The sequence below is a fragment of the Benincasa hispida genome, chromosome 7, assembly GCF_009727055.1.
Source record: "Benincasa hispida cultivar B227 chromosome 7, ASM972705v1, whole genome shotgun sequence".
Classification (NCBI taxonomy): Eukaryota; Viridiplantae; Streptophyta; class Magnoliopsida; order Cucurbitales; family Cucurbitaceae; genus Benincasa; species Benincasa hispida.
The window spans coordinates 12,560,211-12,586,458 of NC_052355.1; the positions used below are offsets into that span (position 1 = coordinate 12,560,211).

The 26,248-nt window shown below is 29.6% G+C and overlaps 1 protein-coding gene across 1 annotated transcript; it reads right to left on the reverse strand.

The window, feature by feature from the left end:
- Window positions 1-7,957: 7,957 nt before the first annotated feature.
- Window positions 7,958-11,303, reverse strand: LOC120080884 (probable xyloglucan endotransglucosylase/hydrolase protein 28). The gene is made up of 4 exons (XM_039035552.1): window positions 11,016-11,303; window positions 10,810-10,910; window positions 9,898-10,106; window positions 7,958-8,696 (listed from the first exon to the last, which is right to left on the reverse strand). Exons 1-4 carry the CDS (start codon window positions 11,212-11,214, stop codon window positions 8,204-8,206), a joined length of 1,002 nt encoding a protein of 333 aa, XP_038891480.1. The 5' UTR covers window positions 11,215-11,303; the 3' UTR covers window positions 7,958-8,203.
- Between the last annotated feature and the right edge of the window lie 14,945 nt (window positions 11,304-26,248).

A 26,248-nucleotide genomic window follows, 5' to 3' on the forward strand; every position in this document is an offset into this window, starting at 1 on the left:
GAATTTAAACTTGAATATAATATTGGTAATCGATGATCTTAGGTTTGTTTTAACTGAGAAGTATCCTCCAAATCCTAGCTTAAGCGCAAACTGAATGGTTCGGGATGCACATGACAAGTGGACAAGGGCGAATGAAAAAGCCAGAGTCAACATTCTTGCAAGCATATTTGATGTCTTGGCTAGAAATATGATGGTATGGGTATCGCTAAAGAGATTATGGAATCTTTGCGAGGGTTGTTTGGACAGTCGTCCTTCTCCCTCAGACATGATGCCATCAAGTACGTTTATAACTGTCGTATGAAAGAAAGGACCTCAGTTAAAGAATATGTCCTGGACATGATGGTCCATTTCCATGTAGCAGAAGTAAACAGAGTTGTCATAGATGAAAAAAGTCAATTCAGTTTTATTCTAGAGTCTCTTCTGAAGAGCTTCTTACTATACCAAATGCGATGATGAACAAGATAGAATATAGCTTGACTACTCTTCTCAATGAGCTTCAGACTTAACAGTGTCTCTTGAAATCTAAGGGACAAGAAGCGGAGGTAAATGTTACCACCACGAATAAAGTCAATAGAGGATTGTCCTCTAGGAAAAAGTTTGGTCCTTCTTCTTCTAAGAACAATAGTGTTCCGATGAAAAAGAGTAAGGGAAAAAGGAAGACTCCTACTGATTGCAAAGGCAGAGCTAAAGTTGCAGACAAAGAAAAATGCTTCTACTGTAATAGGACGGGCACTGGAAAAGAAACTACCCGAAGTACCTTGCGAAGAAGAAAGTTGAAAAAGCAAAACAAGGAAATTAGTTTCTGAAGCATGCTTGTGGAAGGCGAGATAACTCTCAAGGTTTTGAAAAAAGATGTTGTCTCAGCATAATCAGTGGGAGTTTCAGAAGTTGTTATCTAGAGATAAATTCGTTATATTAGATAACGTACTTTTTGTTTCTGAAATGAAAAAAAAAATCTATCTCTTGTTAGAACAATTGTACAAAGTATCTTTTGATAGAAATGAAGTGTTCATTAGCAAAAAAAGTATTCTTATCTGTTCTACTAAAAGATAACTTATATGTTAAAACCAACCAAAGCGAAGGCCATTTCAAATATCGAGATGTTTAAAATGGCTCAAATCGAAAACAAAAGACAAAAAAAGTTTCTTAAGTACATATCTTTGGCACTTAAGACTTGGTCACATTAATCTCAATAGGATTGAGAGATTGGTTAAAAGTGGTCATTTAAACTAGTTAGAAGAAAACTCTTTACCTCCATGTGAGTCTTGTCTTGAAGGTAAAATGACTAAAAAAATCTTTTTTGGAAAAATGTCCTAGAGCCAAAGAATCCTTAAAATTCGTACATTTGGATCTCAGTGGACCAATGATTGTTAAAACACGAGGAGGGTATGAATATCTTATTAGATAATTATTCAAGGTACAATTATGTTTACCTAAATTCATCATAAGTCTGAAGCACTTGAAAAGTTCAAGGTGTATAAGGCTGAAGCTGAGAACTTGTTAGATAAAACGATTAAGGAACTTTGATCAAATCGAGGTGGAGAGTACATAGAACTGAGATTCCAAGACTATTTGATAGAACATGGAATCCAGTCATAACTCTCTACACCTGGTGCCTCAGCAAAACGGTGTATCGAAAGAAGAAACAGAACCCTGTTAGACTATTCATAGGCTACCCAAAAGTTGAATACTTCTTCAACGCAAAAGAAAATAAAGTATTGTTATCAATCTTGTGATAAGCTAGTATTGCGTCAAAGTTTCTATAGAAGTTACAGAAAATCAACAAGTGTTGTTGATTGAGTTGGTCCTAAGAATTGTTAGAACTAGTCAAATGCATCTTTCTCAAGAATTGAGAATATCTCGACGTAGTGAGAGAGTTGTGTGATAGCCTGATCATAACATGGGTTTAGCAAAAACTTACGTCATCAATATTTGATGATGCCATCGAGAATCACCTCAAGAAGTTAAGGATATAAGATGCATTCTCTATATATTGAAAGTTAGAAGTCTATTGTATATTGATCAGTTTACAAAGGTTCTCATGGCTAAAGTGTTTGAGGGTAACCTAGTGAGCCTAAGACTACGGGTTGTATAATATAGGGCAAGTAGGAGAAAAATCCACAGGTATATGATGCCTAGTGAAGACAAACCATGGGTATATGATGCCCTAGTTTATTGTATTTCTCTCTAAAAACTCAACAACTCAACATTATATGTATATAGATGTTACCGCTGGAGTTTTAGTCCAAGTGGGAGTTTTTTGGGTTTTATATCCTAAAACTCGTGGTTTGTAAATAATAAACTTATTCTATTTTCAATAAAGATGTTATTGAGGTTTATTCAATAAAGTTGTTATTGGATATATGAATTGCTCATTTTGTTTTAGAAAGAATCTAAATCCAATAAACTAAGATCCATAGCTATTATATGAATACTTGGACTTTATGTAGCGACATAAAAGTGGATCAAGTTCGAATAGATAACCAAAATGGTCTATAGTATACGGATAAGCTTGGGTACCTTATCCTAAGGACACTATTGGATGCGACCCACTTTGTATTTAGTACAAACGATGTAATCATAAATCGTTCATGTGGAGACATACGAGTGGGAGCATTCTGTACAAAGAGTTTGTATAAGACAGGGCCAAATAATGAGTCACTCTTACTTTATAACATTGTTTACTGTTTAAGGCTGACTATTTCATAGCAATGACCTATGTAACTTGACTTTAATCATGAGCTAACTATGAAATCCTATTTATTCGGGATTATCCTTACATTTTCATGGGTGAGGGTTGGCTCAACAGTGCCGCTCAATAAGCCTCCCATTTCAGGGATAAGATCGGATAGATAGTTAAGGACATAGGGTGCAAGACGAAATTCACTCATACCCGCTTTTAGGGATAGTAGAGAGGTTGTTCCTTTAAGTGCTGACTCCGGGTCTTAAACAAAGGGGCCCCACCCTCTCATTGGCCCAAGAGGTTAATGAAAGTGAAAGGTTGACTTACTGATTATGGTTATATCGAGTGGATAGAAATATATCTACAGTGAGGGGAGTGCAATTACTGAGGTTTAGTAGAGTGACCTGATAGTTAACGAATGTTGATCAATTGGGTTAAAGAGTTTAACCGGTTAATCTCAGATCATTGGAACCCATGATTTGTAGGTCCATGAGGTCCCTCTACTAGCTCATATTGGACTAAACCTTAAAACAGTGTGACAAACAAATTTGAAGTGTTCGAATTCAATTTTTTGGAGTAACGTGTTAAATATATCCGATATATTTAACCTAATGTTTACTTGTGAATTAAACATGAAGAGAGAGAGAAAGATGTTTAAATAAGATTTAAATATCAAGACAATGAATAGAGATTCATATTGATTGAGACTAGTGTTGGATTTAATATTAAATTAAATTATTTAATATTAATTTAATTTTAAATTAATTATTATAATTAATTTTGAAAATAAATGGAATTGGTCAAATTGTTGACTAGGTAAAAAATGCAATAAAAGTCAAGTTGAATGTTAAACTTTGACCTCTTGACCAGGTTAGTGGAAAGATCCAAGTTTCATTTAGTGGGAAAGTTCAACATTTGTCATTGCTAGGTATTGATTCCACTTGAAGACACTAATCCCACTAATTCCCACTATTTAGTTAATGGATTTTTAGTGTCAAATTTTCATTAACTCAAAATTGCATGATTTTGCATATTTTTGCTTATAAATAGAAATGTTCTATGTTTTTAAATTTTTTTCTCTTTGGCAAAGTGGATTTTCATGAGATTTTTGTGAAAAATCTAAACCTAATTCTCTCTCAAACCCTTAACCATTTTCTCTCCAAATTGGTCACTCACCAAATCCCACCATCCCGTTTTAAGGTCGGAGAATAGTCGTGAAGACTCTTGTGGTGGTCTACGAACCATTTGTGAAGAGATTGAAGCGGATCAAGAGAAGAATTAAGACTACAAAGGTTGTACTCTTTATCCCTTTGTGTTAATTTAAATTAACATGATTAGAGTACTTTAGATCCTTTTTCGCTCACGCTATGCATGTGTTCGTTCCATCATTTAGTTAATTAATCTCAAATCATTGGAGCTTCTAATTTGTAGGTCCAATAGGTCCCCTTATTAGTTCACTAAGGATAGAAACAAAGATTAACTAATAAAGTTGCTCAAATTATTTATGGAAATTTGAGTAATTAATTATATTAATATGATTAATATAATATATGATGTATGTCGATGCATTATAATATATAGTTAATTATAAATATGATTTATAATTAAAATTATATAACATGTGAGAGAAATATTTGAATGTGATTCAAATATTTTAAATGGATTTTATACTATAGATTAATATTTAATATGAATTTAATTCATATTAAAACTATAGGTTAAAAGAGGAGGTTGTATTATTGTGTGATTATAAATGCATATTATATGATTACTAGTTGTTAGTTAACCATATCATAAACATTAAGTTAATATTAAATTAATATTAAATTAAAAATCAAATAACTCCGCATTAAGGGAGTTATTTCAGTAAGTGTGGGGGAGAAGGGGAGTTATCGTAACTCCCACCTCCTCCCCCTTTTATTCCTTTCTCTGCGTAAATTCACTAAGTTGCACGCAAAAAAAAAAGAGATAGATCTCTTTGCAATTTGGTTCTCTCTCACACTCTCTCACACTCTCTCACAAACTTCTCTCTGCCAAAATTCACAGAAGCCCACACTTCAATCCTTGTGTCCTGAGAATAACAAGGATTCCAATTGGTAGTGTTCATATTGGAAGATCTCTTTAGATTTTCACAGTGAATTTGTGCGTGACCTTGGAGGAAAAACTTGGAGCTTCTTGATTCTACAAAGGTATTATTTCCTTCATCTCTAATTTTTCTAATTGAAAAATCTCTATGCTTAGCCTAATTTAGGTCTTTGTAAAATCAATATTGATTTTTTCCAATCCCAATTCAAAGACAGAATAGTTATTCGCTTCCGCACTAGGATTCAACCCCTTCAAACTTATTGTTGATTGGTTATATTCTTATACATAAATATATCTACAGTGTGAAGAGTTCAACTGTCGGTCTTTAATGGAGTGATCGACAATTAATGAATATTGATTAATTTAATTAAAGAGTTTAATTAATTAATCTCGTATCATTGGAATTTCTAATCTATAGGTCCATAAGATCCTCCTGCTAGCTCACTAAGGATAAAACAAGGAATAATTGTTTTTTTTTTTTGAATAATTTGAATTATTCAAATTAGTTAGTGGAATTAAAAGTATTATTTATATTAATGTGATTAATATAAAGTATAATGTAAATTTATACATTATAGTATATAGTTAATTATAAATGTAATTTATAATTTAAATATTTGAATATGATTTAAATATTATTTATATGAATGAGATTCATACAAGTATTATAAGTTAAAATTTAATGTGAATAGGATTTATATTAAAACTATAGGTTAATGAGAGATGTGCATTTTAATGTTATTGAAATGCATTTATATGATTGACTATTTAAGTGGTAGTTAATTAATCATATATTAATATTATATAATATTATTAACTTCCCATTACAAGGGAGTTATTTGGTTTTATGTGGGCGGGTAACTCCCTCCCTGATCCTTTTCACTTTAATCTGTATTGAGAATATGGAATGAGGAGTATATATGAAACAAAGATTAACTCACAAGCAAATCTCTCTCAAAATCCTTCTCTCAAACTCTCTGCATTCTTACCTTCCTTCTACCAAAACTCTAAAGGAGCCGATATATCCTCTTCCTTGCTAGAGAATAGTAAGGTCACCGTGTGGTGGTGTTCTCTATTGTGTGTTTGGTTTTTGGTGTTCGTGCCGCGAAAGAGATCCTGTATTCGTGCAGAGAAGAGATCATGAGTTTCAGGATAGGAAAAATTCTTGAAGAATGAATTCGGGTTAGTATTTCTACATTCTTTTCTCTTCCCTTCTATAGAAATTGCATGCTTATAGGTTTCGATTAAATGTTTATCTTGCAACTTTATATGTTTGTTCTCTATATTTTCATTGTTTCAAAACTGAATGTTAATTGCACGGAGTTTATACACTTTTGCGAGGAATTTATTTCCTTCAACATATGGTAAGACTTTATATTCAATTTAGACATATCTTCTTTTTCACTACTGCTTCTACAATCTTTTTCTTGGCTTTTGCACAAATAAATGTCCTCGGTAAAGTCATCTCAAACGTAAGCAAGAACCAAAATAGTTCATCAACCTTCATTGTTGCAATGTTTTGAGCTTTTTCAATAGTCGCCATTTTCATATCAAACCTTGGCAAAGATTGAGAACTTTTCTAACCAACTTCACTTTTGATAACTTCTCAATAGGGATCAAACATTTTGATCTTGCAGCAAAAATAATTGAATCACGTTCTTTGATTTCTTGAAAGAATTAAAAATACAAAGACATAAAGGGGATTAAGCATCATACCTTTATCGATGCGCAACTACAACATTATCTTCTCCTTGAATTAGTGTCCTCTTCGAGATCTTCTTCTTCTACGACATCTTCCTTGCTATGACTCTGACAATGATCTGGTTGATGGAAAACCTCTCTTGAAAGATGTTAAGGGAATGGAGAAAGAAAATTTTAGAGAACATTTCTCTAATATTGGGATAAGTTTTTCTAGAGAAAATATCTGAAATCATTCAGAGATTATGTTGGTGTACGTCCCACAAGGGTTCCCCAAGACCCTTTATATAGGATTCAACTAGGTTACTCCTAATCCTATTAATGGTGACCTGCTCTTATACTAATTGAAATAAACGTGATCTAACACTCGACAAAACTTGTACACATGATGTTACAGTAATTCCAAAATCATCAAAGATAAATGCAAAAAAATTAAAGTCAAAACAGAACACGAAGTTTGGTAACCCAATCCGGTGCAATACCACCTATGCCTAGGGGTAGTGTGCTCTTGAAAAGATAATTTCACTATATAAAATCAAGACATTACAATGATGTATTTAGTTGTAAACAAACGACAATTACAATGACACTCAAATCATCCAACTTAGAGAACGATCACTTATACTTTCTCTAAATGTGAGAATCCCTCTCAATGAAACTTAGACTCTCCTAAAATGTAAGATCCCTTCACCTTCCACATATTTAGCTCCTCTTAAGTATAAGAATATTAGTGAGTGATCACTTAGATTCCTCCTAAGTGCATGACTCTCTCAACTCGAATTTCCATCTTTCCACATCAAATGAAGACCACTTCAAAAATATGTGAATCCCTTCCCAAGATGTAATAGAACGATTCAATATGAACTAGCAAATCTCTCTAGATCGACAATAAAACAAACTTCACAAACATAAGATTAACATACAACGAAGACATCTCTTCCAACAACCTATCACAATAGCACCCAACAACTTCGCACAACGACACAAATACTTCAAAGGTGTAATCCCTAAAAAGAGAACCATATTCACGCAATGGAAAGAAAGAGAAAAGAAACCTAAACTAGCATGCTGAAAAGGAAAGAAATCTGCTAAATAAACCCTAGGAATTTTTCAGATAAGAAAAATATATTCTATAAAATCGACCATCCGTGAGACATCAGACTATCTAAAACGACAATTGCATAGACATTCTGAAAAACAATCCAAAGTACAAGATGTCAAATATCATAAAGGACAACTACCCCAACATTCTTTTAAAAAAAATTGCCAACACCAAATCTCCAACAGAAGTTAACCACCCCACTCCTCAAACTCCTATTTCTTGGACCAAACTCTCGAGATTTTATATTTTGCTATGGTAAAGTTTAAGGACAACAATGAGAAGATCCCAACATTCAGGGTATTTAGTCCCATCTAGCCTTTTGTACTCTTGCAAAAACACATTTAAGCCATAATAACCGCATCATAACATATATAATATTAAAAGAACATAAATCTAAATCATCACTAAATTGACAAAATTGTAAAGCCAACAACCAAATAACAACAAATAATAATCCTAATGGTGTTAACTATACATAAACCAAACAACATGAAAGACATCTAAATCCTAAATAAAATCTATACTCATTCACCTGTCTATATATCTTATACACAAAAAAGAACAGACCCATCCAAAATCAAACTGCCTGAAATTATTACCCAAAAAACAAAAAATCTGAAACAATGCTATCCTTCTCAAACGGTGGTAAACTCCCTCGAGCGAGGGTGTTTCACACAGTGTCGCCGCCCTTTTCCAAATGTTATAGGGTCAAACTTTTCAAGTCGCTTGGCTTCTCGAGGATCAATGACACATTCTGCAGGAGGGATCTTGTATCTAAGATGATCATAGCAGTATGAGTATGTCATGTGCTTCCTCCTAAAACTCTCCATTTTTGTCCTCTTAGCAGTAGTGATGTCACTGGGGACGGCGGCTTCGGAGCTCTGTGTAAGGTCACACTTGGGGAAGACTTGTTCAATTGGATCAACCGTGCAACCGTGCAATATGAATTCAGAGAACTCGGCAATATAGGGTGCATATTTGTAGTTTACCTTGTATTTGCCTCCATTGGTAGCCCAGCTTGATCCATCCCAAATTGTTGCATACAAAGTCATTGGCTTGGATGGAAACTCACCACCCATTGAAGATGTTCTTTTAACCTCTCTTATAGGAACTTTATCCACATAAAATCTAAACATAAAAGAAAATGGAAGCACTCAATTATATCAAAGTTCATTAGCAATTCAAACCTCATGGATCTACAAACATATCAATAAAGACAATAGCAAATGCATGTTTTGTTTCTAAGTCTTGATAATGAGTCACAAAATGTAGAAGGTTTAAGTCCTATATTTATCCTTCAACTTTCATGCTTATTCTAAAGCATTCTACCATAACTATAAAAAAGCTTAGTCCTTTGCAAAAAAAAAATTAATATAGCCAATATGTGTGGTTCACTTACTAGATGAGTGTATGATTACATAAACAAATGTTTGAAGTCACATGCTAAGGCTCCGTTTCGTAATCATTTGATTTTTTGTTTTTGGTTTTCGATAATTAAGCCTACAAACACCCCTCCCACCCACCACAAAGTTCTTTAGCTTTGTTATCCACTTTCTACCAATATTTTCAAAAACCAAATCAAGTTTTAAAAACTAAAAAGAAAAAGTAGTTTTTAAGAACTTGTTTTGTTTTTGGATTTTGACTAGAGAATTCACCCTAGTAACAAATTCAATCTTCAAAAACCAAATGGTCATCAAACAGACCTAAGTAATTCAACTATCAAATTTCAAAACAAAGTTCAAATTTAGGCTAATAGAAAGTCAATAGTAGAGACTAATTGTATTCTTTTTATAAAGTAGTTAGGACTAAAACAGAATGTTAGAAGAATTAGGGACACTCAAACAGAAAATTTGAAAGCTTGGGATACGTTTGGTAACCATTTCATTTTTTAGTTTTTGTTTTTTAAAATTAAGCTTATAGACACTACTTCCTCCTCCAAATTTCTTCCTTTTTTATCTATCTTTTACTCATAGTTTAAAAAATCAAACCAAAATTTGAAAACTAAAAAAAATAGATTTTAAAAATTTGTTATTGTTTTTAGAATTTGGCGAAGAATTCTACCATTGTACTGAAAGATGCAAATTATTGTAAGAAATTTGGAGGAAATAGACTCAATATTCAAAAACCAAAAGCAAAAAGCGAAATGATTACTAAACGGGGCCTTCAAGACCAAAACAAAACATCTGAAAGCTTTCAAACATGGGAGATTCCAAACTTTCTAAGACTTTCTGAATGAGCTTTCCAAATGAACTATTCATGGGTGATTCCAACAAAACATGGGAGATTCCAAACTTTCTAAGAACAAATGGAAGAAAAACAAAGAGCTTACATTATGCGAGAATCAGTCCAAAGAATGCTGTACTGATGGAAATCTTCAGCTGGATCAAACCAGAGACCATATCTTTCTTCTCTGCCAACGTTCGTGCTTCCATTACCGTAAATGTTAGTCTGAACCCTCCATTCTTTGCCTCTGATGTTCCCTAAAAACTCGAAATCGATCTCGTCGTGGTTGTTCTCAAACATATTGCCATTCGACATCTACCATCACAGTTACTATATCGAGTTACTAATCTAAGAGTTCAAGGGAATAATATTTTCGGTATTTTTAACAAAACTCTGAATAAATTACCCAAGAAACTGAACTAAACCAACTCAAATTACAGGTCGAGTCCACACCCGCTCTCACTCCCTATTATATCCCTCGCGCTCACTCTCCGACGGAAACTTCCAATCAAGTCCCCATTGCGATAGGAGTGTGAGCAAGAGCTAAATAATAAATGAATGAAACTATGGAGAAAAAAAAAAAAAAAAAAAAAAGTTTGCTGATGCTGACTAAAGGTTAAAAAATTCTTTGAGAAACAGGGACAGATCTCATTCAAACTTTTATGTCCCATAAAAAAATTCAAAAAGAAAAAAGAAAAAAAAAACCCTGCTTAAACTAAGTTTTAAAAGCACTTCCAAGTAAACAAGCATTATTTAAAAAGCACTGCTAAAACTAAGTTACCCTTTTAACACATTCCTAACCCTCCCTTAACACCCCTTCTAGTACACACAGAACAAACAGACTAAAAGAATACAGAACAAAATCAAATTAAAACAGAATAACCCAAAATTTCAAATCATCATCTGATTATCGAAACTCATGGACTGGAAAAAGAAAGTTGAAACTTACTCAAAAATCAAACAGACAACAGTTCAAAGCATTTCCAAAAAACCAATGAATTCCACAAGCCATACTCACATAAAAAGCAACCACAACACCAGCAGTGTAATCAGCAGGCAATTTAATGGAAGCACTAAAGAAGCCATGAAGATAGAGGTCCTGAGACAGAAATCCAGCGCCTGAAAACAAAAACCCAAATAAAAAAACAGAAGAAAGAGAGAAAAGAAAAACCCAAAAGGGTTAATGAATCTGCAACCAGAGAAAGAAACAGAGTAAGAGAGGACCTGTTCGTTCATCTAAATGAAGATGAACGGATTTTCCATCGTTGAGAAGGAGGAGATTGGCATCGCCGAACAAGTGATTATAGGCTTCTTGAAAGGAAAGGATTGGGAGATTTGAAGGGGAAGAAGAAGCAAAAGGAAGAAGGAAAAGAAGAAATGAGAAAAAAGAGAAACAGAGGAAGGTTAAAGAAGAGAAACCCATTCGGCGATTGTTGAAAGAGAGAGGAAAATGGTGGAAAGAAGGAGAAAGAAGCGCTTTATGGATGAGTAGAGCACCGTTGGAAGGAACACAAATTTTGGCTTCCTTCAAAAGATGCTTCAATTTTTTGAAAAAAAAAATGGAAAAAGGTAATTTTCTTTTTCTTTTTGGTTTAGCTTTTTTTAATTCGTGTACTATTTTTTTAATTGTTATTTATTATTTTCTTTTAGAATATTACGTGGGGATTTGAATTTACATGTTTTTTGAGGAAGTTGTAACAGTGAGCTGCTATATTCGTGTTGGTTGCCTTAGGTAAATTTCTAAATAATAAATATTATTATTATAAAGAGTAATACTTTGGTACAATTCAGATTACACACTTCCTTCGAAAAAAAATTTTTATTAAAAAATTTGTCATATGATAACGTATAATTGATGATTTGAATGAGTTATACAGAAATTGGTGCACCCTCCGAATATATTTCTATCATAACTCTCAACTAGTAAAGGACAATATATTTTTACTTAATCGAATTCAAAAACAAAAGATAATAATTAAAATCTCATTTGATAACTATTTTAATTTTTTTTCTTTTGAAATTAAGTCTATAGTCATTACTTCCATCTCCATTTTCTTTCTTAATTATCTACTTTTTATCAATGATTTAAAAAACAAGCCAAAATTTGAAAACTCAAAAAAATAACCTTTAAATTTTTATTTATTATTTTTTTTTTTTGAAATTTGGCTAAAAATTCAACCATTGTACTTGATAAATATGCAAATCATTGTAAAAATAATAAAGAAATAGACTAAATTTACAAAAACTAAAAATAAAAAATAAAATAACTATCCAACGGAGCCTTAATAATAATAATTTCAAATATATCTGATAAATTTTTTGTTATATATCCCTGATGTAAACTACTATAGTCACATTGTTATTCTAATTGCTATAGTTCAACAATCTAAGACACTAATAAAACTTTCATTTTTATGATCATAGTACTATGTTGCATTTAATTTTTTTAAAAAAAGAAAAAACTATAGGCTAGTTCAATCATTTTATCAGGACTTGAACTTTATTTTTTAGATAACAATATGAAACGAATTTAAACTATAGATTTCTTAATCAAGAATATAAACTTCTTGCAAGTGATTTAAACAGTGTAGAGTTATTAAATAACTTTTTTAAGTAAAATGAAGCTGGAGAATTAAGTAATAGTTCTTTTGACCAATAACACAAATTATATATCAATTGAGTTACGCTCATTTTAACTAATTATTAAATCACTCAAGTTATGCTATGAATGATATTTTTTTATTCTATTTAACTTGCTTGATTTTATATTTAGGCTTTGAAAATTTCATGGTTAGGTTCAAGATTTGATATAAGCATATAGTTTATGTAATTACTTAATTATTTCATCTAAGTAGTTTTTATAAATTTGTTTACTTATAAAAATATTTGTCAATATCCATATTTTATGGAATATCCGTTAATATATCTATAAAAATTGAAAGGGGAACCCTTTAAATAAATTATCATTTAACAAAAAATTCTCTTTTACAAAGTCATATTATTGTTTATTATTTTTCATTACATTATATTTTTATATTATGTTTTAAAAATGCATTATAATAGAACTAAAAGGAAAGAAAAAACACTCAATTGGGTGAGCAACAATCCCACTAACTCAAATAATTCTTAAAATTACATGATTAGTAGTGAGACTAATTTGTGTAGTCAAATGAAAAAAAAATTAATTTAATTTTGGTTTTAAATTTGGAGTTATAGTTTTGGGAGGTGTGAATGTGTGTAATAGGTGACTTTTTGAGGTGTGAGACAGAAGGCCAGGACACGTGTTCAAATATAAAACAAAAATCATTACAATAACTTCTATATGTGTTTTGATTTTTATTTCTCATTCATTTCCCTTGGAATTTTTTAAGGGACTTTTCTCTCAAAATAATTTTAATAGATAGAATATAAAAATAAAAATAAAAATAATCAATTATACCCTAACGTTTTCATTTTAATTCTACTAATTTATTACCTTTCTTGAAGATTCTTTCTATTGAACTAACAAATAATAATTTAGTAAAATGTAACAAAAGAGAGTAAAATGACTACCAAATAAGTTTGAGAAAATTAAAGAAGTTTTTGGTAGTATAATTAGAGTTGGAAGACTTTGTGATTACCGAGATACTCATATATGGGTGTTCATGGGTTGGGTTGAGTTGAAAGACTTTTTAGACCCAACTCCGACCCAACCCAATTGTTCGGGTTGTAAATTTTTTCAACCCAAATAACCTTATTAAAAAATGAACCCAACCCAATCCAACCATGAAATATTTGGGTTGGGTTGGTTTGAGTTAATCGGGTCATTTACTTAAAATTTTGTTATAAAAAGAAGCAAAACATAAATATATAAAAATCAAATTTAATTATTTTCATATATTGAATTAAGATTAACAACTCAATTTCAATTTATATAATGAAAAAAATGCAAAGAAACTATTTTTAAGAGTTGTTGGAGAATAAATTATTAAAAAAATATTGAAATTAAATAAAACTAAAATCAATATATGTATAAATAATTGTGTTATAAGTAATAAAAAAAATATTTTAAAGTTAACAATAAATTCGGGTTGGGTTGGTTCATATGTTGGTTGGATTGATCGGTGTTTTCGGATCATCGAGTTTTTTGAACACCCCTACTCGTATATCGCTCACTTTGATGAAAAAATTTAAAAAAAAAAAAAAAAAATTGGTGTAAAGTGCATTCTTCTTTTGATCATTACTTTTATTAAACATATGTCATGTTTATTAGATAAATATTGGTTATGACATAAATGAGAAGAAAATAGTTGGATAAAATGAAGTGCCTATTGTATAAATTATAAAATAATCCTTTTTCAAATAAACTTTTCATCCTTATTATTATTATTATTATTATTTTCATTCACTTCTCTTTCACTATTTGTTTGCCACTTCAAGCTAAAACAAGTCAATATGTTTCAAGTAGTCATGACATCATGTCTCATCATCATTTAATAGATAAGACTTATAAATAAGAATAGTTAGATTTTATTTGTGTTTAATATTATGATTAATGTGGTTGAGGTGAATTATTTATTATTTTATTTTTAAGCCTATTATTTTATTAAATCATTAAGTAAAAGATAATTCTTAATCAAGAAAAAATTAAAAGATAATTTATTAATTAAATATTTGATGATAGGTTTCTATATAAAGATAAAATCATAGGGATTGATTTCTCTCTATCTCGTTAAGTAATTCATTTCTTCTCATCAAGAAATCTAATTAAGTTTTAAAGGAAGGTCAAGAAAGAGAAACACAATTTCTTAGACCGGTTTGATAAGTTCTTGTTTCTTGTTTTTATTTCTCTTTTTTTAAAAAATTATCTTGTTTGATAATCATTCTTATTTTTTATTTCTAAATTTTAATAAACGTTTTTAAAAAAGGGTCAAATTTGAGAAACTAGATAAAGCAATTTCTCTGATTTTATTTCTACTCGTATTTTACCGTTTCCTCAACTAATTTTCTTCTGCCGGTCATGGTTTGAATCCCACCTGAATCAATTTTTCTTTTTTTGGACCTTTTCGATTTTTTTTTTTTTTTTTTGAAGAATTTGTTTTTTACGTTACATTTCTTTTGTTTTTATTTATTATATTTTCTAACTTTTCCTTTATTTATATATTAGTTTAATATAGAATTATAAATTTTCTAATATTTAAATATATATATTATTTTTATTTTCAGTTTTCAAGTTTTCAATGGGAAGATTTCAATATTTTCAATTTTTTTAAAAAAATTTATTATATTTAATGATATACATTTTGGTAATTATTTTTTCCATGTATATTGTACAACATATATTCCTTTTTATATTATATTATTAAATAAGTTACTCTTTCCTTTTTTTTTAAAAAAAATAGTTATCAAACATATTTTTCTTCTACTTCTTAAAATACAGAAAACGGAAAATAAGAAACGAGAAACAAAAAACAAGAATATTATCAAATAGATCCTTTAGAAGACCATTATCATGGATAAACATATATTATTTTAACTAATGTTATTGTAAAAATCATCTAATTTAAAGGTCTTGGTATTTATTATTTTATACCATATCAGAGTTTTATTGTATAATTATAAAGTCAAAATTTACAAGAACATCAGAGTTATTAATCCAAGTTTAAGATAGAGAAAACTAATTAAGCAAAGACACTACACCATTATCAAGTTTATATGAACTAAATTGCATATTTCAAAAAACTAGTCATTATAAGAGTATCCTTTTTACAAGGATTCTAAGTGAAGATATGATACTCAAACCTTAAATCATTCTAATTTAATTGAATATTTTAAGTTTAATATTATTAGATAATATGAAATTTGTCAATCTAAATAGAGTTCGAGACAGTCAAAATGAGCCTAGCTCAACTGTCATTAAGTATGTACTATCAACATCAAGGTCAAAGGTTTACCTTCTACTCACAATACACGTATTTAACTTTCGAATCATTTATCTCATTCTACTTTCAATTGTCCAATTTCAATTCATATACTTTTCGATAAATCTTAAATTTAGTCTCAAAATTGATTTAGTAATAAGAATAATAAATTTAATGCAAAATGCTCATATAATTTCTCAATATATAAAGGATACTCATAAAGACTAATTTTGTTGAGAAAAAGATCAACAAAAACTAACTATAATTAGTCAAAAAAGACAAAGTCACCCTAAAAATAAAAAATATAATTCATCATTCTTTCAAAAATGGTTTACTTTATCTAACTTTTAAGAACACTCACAAAGCTTGAGAATCAAACTAGAAAGTCTTGAAAGAGGGGTAAAGTAGACAATATGGCGGCTCCTTATTATTTTATATATATTATATCACCAAATTTTAATCCACTAATCATTAATGATTACAAATTCTTCAAAATAAATGCCAATAATGATTGCCAGGACTTTTGGGTACTTAAACATAATGAATCTTTCTTTTGTCAATCCTTGTGTTAATGGATATGAATTTTCAAACAATTTTTTTTTTTTTTGTTGGAAAACAATTTCAAACAAATTCTTTGAGTATATAGATTAATTCAAGAGGTTGAATATTTTGTACTGTCATCAAAGATAATTGATTAATTAATTATTATTATTATTATTTTAAAGATTGGAAGTTTGATCTCAATCTCTAACACTCGTACTAACAAAGTTAGTTAATTAAATTGTTAAAATTAGACACTGATAGAAAGACAGTGACATTTTTGTATATTTAGAAATAGTTTTGACATTTAAAATGATTACTGTTTTAAAATCTATTCCAATTCCATTAAAATGACTGATCATAAGGTTGTGAATTTGCTTAACTAGCCTTGAAGACAATGATCAGTGGATTATAATTTTTCCTCCCAATATAGTTTTCATAAAATGCATATGAAAAAAAAATAATAAAAGATAGAATTAAACTTATTAGAGTCTTTGCTTCATATTTTTGTTCTCAATTTCATCTACTTTGCACAATTGTCTCAAGTACATCAACTATTGAAGAGAACATTGTAACAAAACTCATTAAATTGTAGTAATGTGATCCCCATCGAGTATCTCATGGTCGTTTAATCATTGTCTCTTGATTTAATACTCAACCACTTAATATTTCACCATTATTTAAAGCTTCAAAAATTTCCATTCTATGTTTCTCTTGTAGAACATCTTGATATTTTGCTAACGCCCCAATCACATTAACCACATTTGTATCAACAAAAAGTAGATCGGCAATTTTCACACGATTTTTAGCAGTAGCTTTAAGAGCTAATTGAAGGTGATGAGAAAAACAATGAATGTAAAAAGCACATTCATTTATTTTAAAATAAGTGTTTTCAATCTATTGAACTGACCTTGCATATTACTTGCTCCATCATATCCTTGTCCTCGTAAACTAGCGATGCTTAACCCATGTTGAGAAAAAAAAATCATCTATGACTTTTGTAAGTAATAGATAACTTGTATCATTGACATGTATGATTCCAACAAATCATTCAATCACGTCCTTTATCCACATATCACAATACAATTGACATATGCTCCTTTGAAGATACATCTTTTGATTCGTTTATCAAGATAGAAAACTATTTGTCGCTCATATCTTTTATAAGCATATTAACAACTTCTACTACAATGGAATGCACTATATCTTTTTGAATATGGGGTGAAGTCAATTTCAAATTATCTAGGGCATTTTTCAAAGTCACAACATCAATATCCTTATTATGGTTGCATAACCATTGTAAGAGTTCAAGAAAATTACCTTGATTCTTCGAATCATCTATCTCATCATGTCCATGGAATGCAAGTCCTTGTCGTAATAAAAATCAAATACAATCAATCGATGTACCTAATCAAGTTTGATACTCAATTCGTGCTTGGTCAGACATCCGATTTAAAAAAGTCTCAATATGTTATTTTTCTTTCAAAAGAGCCTCATGTTTACCCAAAGTCGTATTGTGTGCACTATTAGGACCACCAACATGAATATGCAATTTCTCTTTTTTCTTCCGATTAGAAAATTCTTCACTAACAAAATGCGACATCCTTTAAAATGCTATATTCTAGCCAATTAGAAGATTCACTAAACCAAGCTAGGTTAAATTGTCTTGACTTTGTACTAAATTTCTTAAGTGGAAAAGTATGATTTCGAGGCTGACAAGGACCTTTTAACAAATATGCTCTGCAAACTTGATTTCAAATATTATAATTATAATTATAATCATAAAAATTTTGGTTCATAGACCAGGATCTGCAGGTAGTTCTTCTAGATTAAATTCGGTAGAAGATTGATCAGAATCAAAAACATTTTTTTTAAGATGATGTCTTTATTGTCTCTTTTCTTTTATAATATCTCTCCATATTAATTTAAATTAACTCTACAAAAGTATTAATAATAAGAATACTACATTCTATTATATAGATTTAAAAACATAAAAACTTAAAGTCTAGGAAGATTTTAAAACTTACTTGCCAAGTTTATATCCAAACGAGTGACAACAAATAATCTTTTAACTTAAACTCTAAAATTAATTTTAAAAACTGATACAAGTTATGTGAATGTAATCATGGAAACAAAAGAAAATATAAAGAGAGTAATGTAAATATAAAAATTATGTAAAAAAAATAATGGCACAAGAAAAATATCTCTCCATATTGAATTAGAGCTAAATCTACAAAAGTATTCACAATAAAAATATTAAAAACTATTATGTAGATTTAAAAATACAAGAACTAAAAAGTCTAAGAAGAATTTCAAATTTACATAGAAAATATCTTGTACAACTCTAAAACTAATATATATAACGAAAATTACGTAGGAAACGAAAAGTAAATATTACCTATTTGTTTAAATCCCGTACAACATCATTCAACCCCTTTACCACTAAACTACAAAGAGAATTTGATAATAAATGTGCACTTATTAATAATATTATTAACTATTACTTTAAAATTTAAATTAAAAATACAAAAATTGATAATTTGAGGGGAGACACGTGCCCTCCCTAGTCCCTATGTGGCTCCACCCTTGCTTGAAGATCAACTGTGAAATTTCACATGAATCAAGCAAAGGCAAGAAGTTAACATTTTTCAAAGTTTAAAATCAACTTGGGGCAATAAGACTCGAATGGCTTAACTATATATATTCATAAGTTTCTATATTGTGTTGCTTTCACTTTCTATTAATGTTTTTAAAAATCAAACAGAATTTTGGAAACTAAAAAAAAGTAATTTTCATTCTTTTATTTTTTTTTTATTTTTAAGAATATAGCAAGAGTTGAAGTGTTTCTTAAAAAAGCGTGAAAATCATAACTAAAAACGAAAATGAAATAAGCATAAATTTGAAAATTATAAAATAAAAAACAAATTAGTTATCAAACTAGGATTAAAAAACTTTTTTCAAGATTAACTTACCATATGAATATTCGTTAACCAAATTAAGTATTGCAGAACAGATATACGATCACATTTCACTTTATTTAGAAAATCAACAAAATTATTTTTTTCTATTGATTTGGAGCTAACTCTCAAAAGAACTTGCATTGATGTGGTGCCATGGTGCCATGTTGAGTCCACTCCAATACCTAATTAAGTTGGTGCACAAAGAATTTAGTGCTTTAATGTTGCTTACCTTGTGAGGTGATACAATGAGATTACTTATAAAACCTCAATTGGAACGTGTACAATGCTTATAATGTCAGTGTAAGTAAAGTTGCTAGGGTTGCATTGCAGGGTTAGTGTCCAATGTACTTGACTCCCCATTTTCTCTTTCGTAAAACAAAGCGAGTTAGGTTTGGACTAACCTAGAGAATAAGATCCTGTCTTCTCGTTTTTGGACATACAATCTTACATTTGTTTCGTGAGAATCCAAAATTTTTATGGAGTGAATATTTGGATTACCACATTTTTTTTAAAGTAATATAAGATGTCTAGACATTTGAAGATTATGGACATCCCTGAATGCCCTCATAAGAGTATCTTAAGAGTCTTAGGTGCCTTAGACATGAGTTTTTAAGATTATCATAATAAGGACATCCTCGTTATATATATATATATATATATTAGATTAAAATAAATACCGTCAACTATGTATTTTTTTCTCCTTAATTAAACTATAATTATTTTTTATTGTTTTTAAAAATACTCAAATATACATATACATTAATATATATTATTTTGGTGAGAAAACTAATTAATAAAATAATAAATCTATATTAATTTAAAAAGAAATTTAAATTAATAAAAAAATTAGATTATATTAAATTAAGGGAAATTATTTCAAATATTTCAAATGGTAAATCTGTTGAAAATATTTACAAGATATAATAAATATTGATAGACACTGATAGAAGTCTATCAGTGTCTATCAACGTCTATCATTGATAGTTCTACAATTTTACTATATTTTGTAAATATTTTGGTTTATTTTTCTATATTTAAAAATAATCCTTAAATAATTATAAATTAATGAATAGTCGTAAAAGCATTCTTGGAACATTACATACATTTAAGATATATTCGAGTAGAAATCGAACAAAACAAATATAGTTATCCAAGTATTATCATATATATTAAAAAAATATTCCTACAAAATAAATATAATATCTTAATATATCAGATATCAGTAATTTTAAGCATATAAATATTTCAATTATCTAGATTCTGAAAAACAAAGAGACTTTTTGCCTACGATAACTCCCCACAAGTAAACATATGAATATGAACATAGCTAAGTAAATAAATAAAGAATAAAGTATTTTCTAATTTTAATTTTAATTTTAACTCTTTTGAAAAAGAATCGACTATAAAATTTAAACTAACATCAATTTGTAGGGGTTATTCGTTTAGTGGGTATCCTAAATTTTTATAGAGTAGACATTTGGATTACCGCTTTTATTTTGCGGTATTGTAAGATGTCTCGATATCTAAAGAGTCTCGAGCATCATAGAATGTCCAGATAGAAGGCATCTGAAGAGTTTTGGATGCCCTTCTGAAAGATGGTTTTCTAGATTCTCGAGTTGAAGACATCCTCATTTTTCATTTTTATCTTTATATATTAATCTTCATTTGTATTGTAAAATAAATATTGTCAACCATATACATCATATATTTTTTAGTTATATCATAATTCTTATTATTTTTAGCAATATATTTTCATTTAAATTTAAATGAATATTTATTTTATAAAAAATTTTAAATTATGATATATTATTTTGTTGAGAAAAATAACATATAAAAATAATATAAATTGTATTAATTTTAAAAGAAATTCAAATTGAAAAAAATAAGTTCAAAATTCAAATTATATCAATTAGTTATAAATTAATAAATAGTCGTAAGGGTATTCTCGAAATATTATGTAAATTTAAGACATTTTCGATTAAAAATCAGAAATATATTTCTACAAAATAAACATGACAATCTAAAGATATCGAAAATCTATAATTCTTAATATCTATAATTTCAAGCATTTAAAATTTCAGTTATCTATCTGTCAAAAACCAACGGCTCCTTAAATTAATTAAACTCGGAGTAGGTAGACAAAAAAAAAAAAAGGATATATATGATTAAAAGAAATGTAAAAGAGTTAATAAAGAGGAGAAAGAGTAAGGTGGGGCCAAGGGCAGAATGTGATTCGGCGGGCAGCGTAACGGTCACCGAATGCACCGTTTCCGACGTGTCTATTCTCTATAAACATTTGTAAGGACACCACTTCTTACTTGTCCCTTACTACTACTTTACACCAAAGCTTTTTTTTTTTTCTTTTTCTCTTTTTCTTTTTTTTTTCTTCCTTTTTCTTTAGATTTAGATTTAAATTTTGTTTCTAAACGTTTACTAATATTATCTCTAAACTTATGTCCGTTTGAATTGATTTTCTAAGGAACTGTTTGGAGTATTATAATAAAATGAGATTATAATGTAATCTAAAATCTATGTTTGAATTAAATATTTTAGATCCGATTTATAATACCACATTCATCTTTTCCATAGTTTATAACCTAATTTCCTTTTCCACCGTTTTCATGATTCACAATTCCATTTTTGTTCCATCCTTTATTCCACACAAATTCCAACATATGTCAGATTTCTAGTAATCATGATTATATTTTAACCTCTCAAACATTCTTTAAAGAGTCGTTTCGTTGGAGGATTTTCTGCATGAAAATTGATAGAGGTATACAAAACTCATGTTTTCTTCACAATTTTCAATATTTTACTTAGGAACGAACTATTTTTAGATATCTTCATTTTCCATCAATAAGAATTTTCTATTCCTAAAATATATGGTAAGTTTTGGAAGGATTTTTCTATTCCTAAAATATTTGATAAGTTTTGGAAGGATTTTCTATTTGATACCACATCTTACTTGCCCCTTGCTACTACTTTACACCAAAGCCTCTTTTTTTTTTTTAATCTTTTTCTTTAGATTTAGATTTAAATTTTGTTTCTAAACATTTAACATTATTATCTCTACACTTAGACTCGTTTGGATTCACTTTCTAAGGAATCGTTTGGAGTATTATAATGGAATGAGATTATAATGTAATGTAGTCTAAAATCCATGTTTAGACTGAACATTTTGGACTCGATTTATAATATCAAACTCATTTTGTTCCACAGTTTTTAATCTAACCCTCTTTCCCACCATTTTCATGATTCATATGTCCTCTATTCCTCACACATTCCAATACCTGTCAAATTTATAGTAATCTGGATTACATTCCAGCCTCTCAAATACCCCCTTAAGGAGTCTGATTGGAGGGTTTTCGACATGAAAATTGATACAGGCATACAAAACCTATGTGTGCTTCATAATTTTCAATACTTTACTTGAGAATAAACTATTTCTAGACATTCTCATTTTTCATAGATAAGGTTTTCTATTCCTAAAATATTTGGCAAATTTTGGAAAGATTTTCTATTTGACACCAGATCTTACTTGTCCATTACTACTACTATACACCCAAGCCTTTTCTTTTCTTTTCTTTTCTTTTTCTTTATATATTTAACAATATTATCACCAAAATGTCTATTTTACTAAAAAAATAACTGTTACATTTATTTTAATTTCAAACAAAATTAATACCTTCTAACATGTTAACATAGATGAATATTTAAACTACATAAGTTCAAATCAAGTGTCGGGCATGCAATTTTTTTGGCAAAAGTGTTTTAAAAAATTAAGAACTAACCAAAACCCCCTTTTTTTTGAAATTATAGAAGAAAAATAGACCTTTTGAAAGTTTATAAATCAAGATAAAACACAACAAGATTGGAAGAAACATTGCAAATAATTGAGGGTATAAAATTTTCGACTAATGAAACATTTAAAATTTTATGTAAAAAGAAATGTTTTATGGTTAGACTCAACCTAGAAAATATTTTGAAATTGATCCATGAAAATAACTAAAATCACATTTATTATATTAATGTTTGGTTTTACATTTTTAAACCTAGATTTCGTATAATAAAATTTAATTTTAAGTGATTAAATACATATTTGAGACTTTTTTTTAATGTAACAAAATAATTTTAACTATTTTAATATCATTTTAAAATTTACTAAAAAAAAAATCTCAAACTAAATAACAACTTATCAAAATTAAACTAATTTAAAACATCCACCATCTGAAACTAGTATTAGGAAAAAAATTGATTGACTGAACATATTAATTGATTCATTTATTGAAGTTTAGATTTTTAAATTACACTTATCCAATGTAAAGTTAATGAACTTAATCCTTATATTTTTTTCAATGAAATTAAGATTTATGTTTTAAATAATTGAGCTTATATACATAATAATAATGATGGTCAGTGTCTTGGGAGCTGTTTGAGATATGGGGTTCTATTCAAGTAATAGGGCCTAGGGTGAAGGGAGAGGATTATTGAGTTTGGGTGCCAGATGCTAGTGGTCAATTTTCTGGAGAGGATTATTGAGTTTGGGTGCCAGATGCTAATGGTCAATTTTCTATCGCTAGTGCTTGGGAGAGTATACGTCCTTGTCGTCCTAGGGTGTCTTAGGCTGGTATTTTATGGGCGGGGGTGGTATTCCGCATCACTCCTTCTGTACGTGGTTAGCAGTGAGGGACAAATTGGGTACGCGGGATTGGTTGAGGAGTTGGGGTGTGTTGTCAGGGGGTGTCTTCTGTGTGGGGAGGTGTGGAGTCGCGGGATCATTTATTTTTTGAGTGTGGATTTGGGAGAGAGGTGTGGTCTAGTGTGTTGCGTCAGTTGGGTTCGACGCATCAGGTGGCTGGTTGGGATGTAGAGTTGAGGTGGTTGTGCCGAGTGGGGTTGGGTAAGGGGGTGCATAGTAAGTTGTTCCATGTTTTCTGGTGTGCTTCCATATACTACATCTGGCAGGAGCGTAATCGGCGGCTGCATGGAGGTCGACCGAGGTCGGTGTCTGGTATCTGTCTCTTATACACATCTAGATGTGTATAAGAGACAGACCTTATGGTCTCTACGGTTCGTGCTCGTGCTACTTCTTGACGAGTTGACCTTCTTGGTCTTATCTAGTGTGTGTACGGATTTTTTTTCTTTTTGAATTTCATGATGTTCTCTGGTTTGTTGTAGCCCTTAGTTTATAGGGTTTTTGGTTCTTTTCTCTATCTTTTACCTGGTAGTTTGCGAGTTTGCGTTTATGTGTTGGTTTTGTTCTGGTCTTATCCTATTGGTTTTGTTGCCCTGTCTTTACTTGTGCTTTGTTGCTTTGATACCTGGATCCCAGGTTGAGGGATCTCCTTTGTTATTTTATAATAATATCACTTATTCTAAAAAAAAATAATGATGGTCAGAATTGATATAACCATATATGATTCATTGATATTTATGGATCTCTATAATTTTAATATCAACAAAAGAGATGAATCGACATTCTTTTATATTGTAAAAAAATCTATGAAACATACAAAAATGAAAAAGTAAAATATCATTAATAGATTATAAATCTATTGTCTCGTTTTATAAACCATAAAATGTTCATTCATGAGTTTAAAAATGTCTTTTTGATTTTATAGTTATTCAAAAATATTTAACGAAATCGATATTTAATCAATATTTCTATTTACATTTTTACAAAATATTTCAATATAATTCAAATAGTGTGACGGCGTAACTTCTTGCTATCTATCAATTTCCAGAGTTTCGTTCAAAAGGATGAACTAAGATTTGTTATTTCCTCTCAAAACTCATTGATATTTTGATCGACATTAATATTTTAAACTTTGGAGTAGGAATAACGTTTATGAACGTTGAATTCCTCGTCCTCCACAAATTGTGTTCATGTTTTAATAAATAAATAAATAAATCTATAAAATGGCCGTTAGGGATGTGTGGCGCGTGGTGTATAATGAAGTGGGTCCACAGAGAATCTTAAAGCAAGCAATATAGTACATAAACATAATTTCATATGCATATAAAAAAAAAAAAAGAGTAAATAAACATAATATATTAGACTTCACAAGTTCGTTTCCCAATTTCGTAAAAAAAATGATTTTTTAATCAATTTTTAATTTATTATTATATTATAAATATAAGCTTCGTTCTTCCATTTTTAAAGGAGTATTTGGAGGTCCAACCTAGAGAGAATTGAGTGGGATGTAAATTATAATAGCTCACTTAGTATTTGGGGTGTGGATTGAAATAGCAAGAAGTAAATGTTATTTTAACCTCCATTTTGTTCTCAATTATTAAAATAATAAACTCTCTCTTTCTAATGTGTTTGATAACTCTGCCGACCAACAACTAATTCTGATACCATCACCGACGATCAACTTCGACAATCCCCTTCGATAATGACTTTGGCAACTAACTCAAGTGAAGACCATCTTTGACACCAAATTTCGACGACAAACACTTCTGATAGCTACCTCCACCAGCCAACTCTGACGATCACACCTTCGATGACCACTTATGTGATCGATTCGAGTGGCCAACGTTGGTGATCAATCTGATGCCCAACTCCAATAAACACCACCTTTAACCATCCGATTTAGACAACAACCACCTCTAGCGACTAGCTCTGATGACTCCATAATCACATTTGACAATCAATTCATAATATTTAATAGTCTTTTACAATAATTTGATATTAATAGAAATAAAGTATAACAAATCAATATTCAATCGTTTAAAATTAAGTTTTGTGTATGAAAGGTCTTTAAACTTTCCTGCCACGTTTACTAATATGGAATAATATCAAGGAATGTGAATAAAAATTGTGGAACCACTTCATTCCCTATATGGTCGGTATATTTCACAAGGTTTGTCATTGGTTTTTAGACAAACATTTTATATTTCTTTATTTAAGTTTAAATATTACTTTGGTCTCTATACTTTTGGCTTTTGTTCATTTTGATTACTGTACTTTTAAAATGTTCATTTTGGCCCTATACTTTCAACTTTGATTCATTTTGATCATTATACTTTCAAATGTTCACTTTTGTTCTTGTAC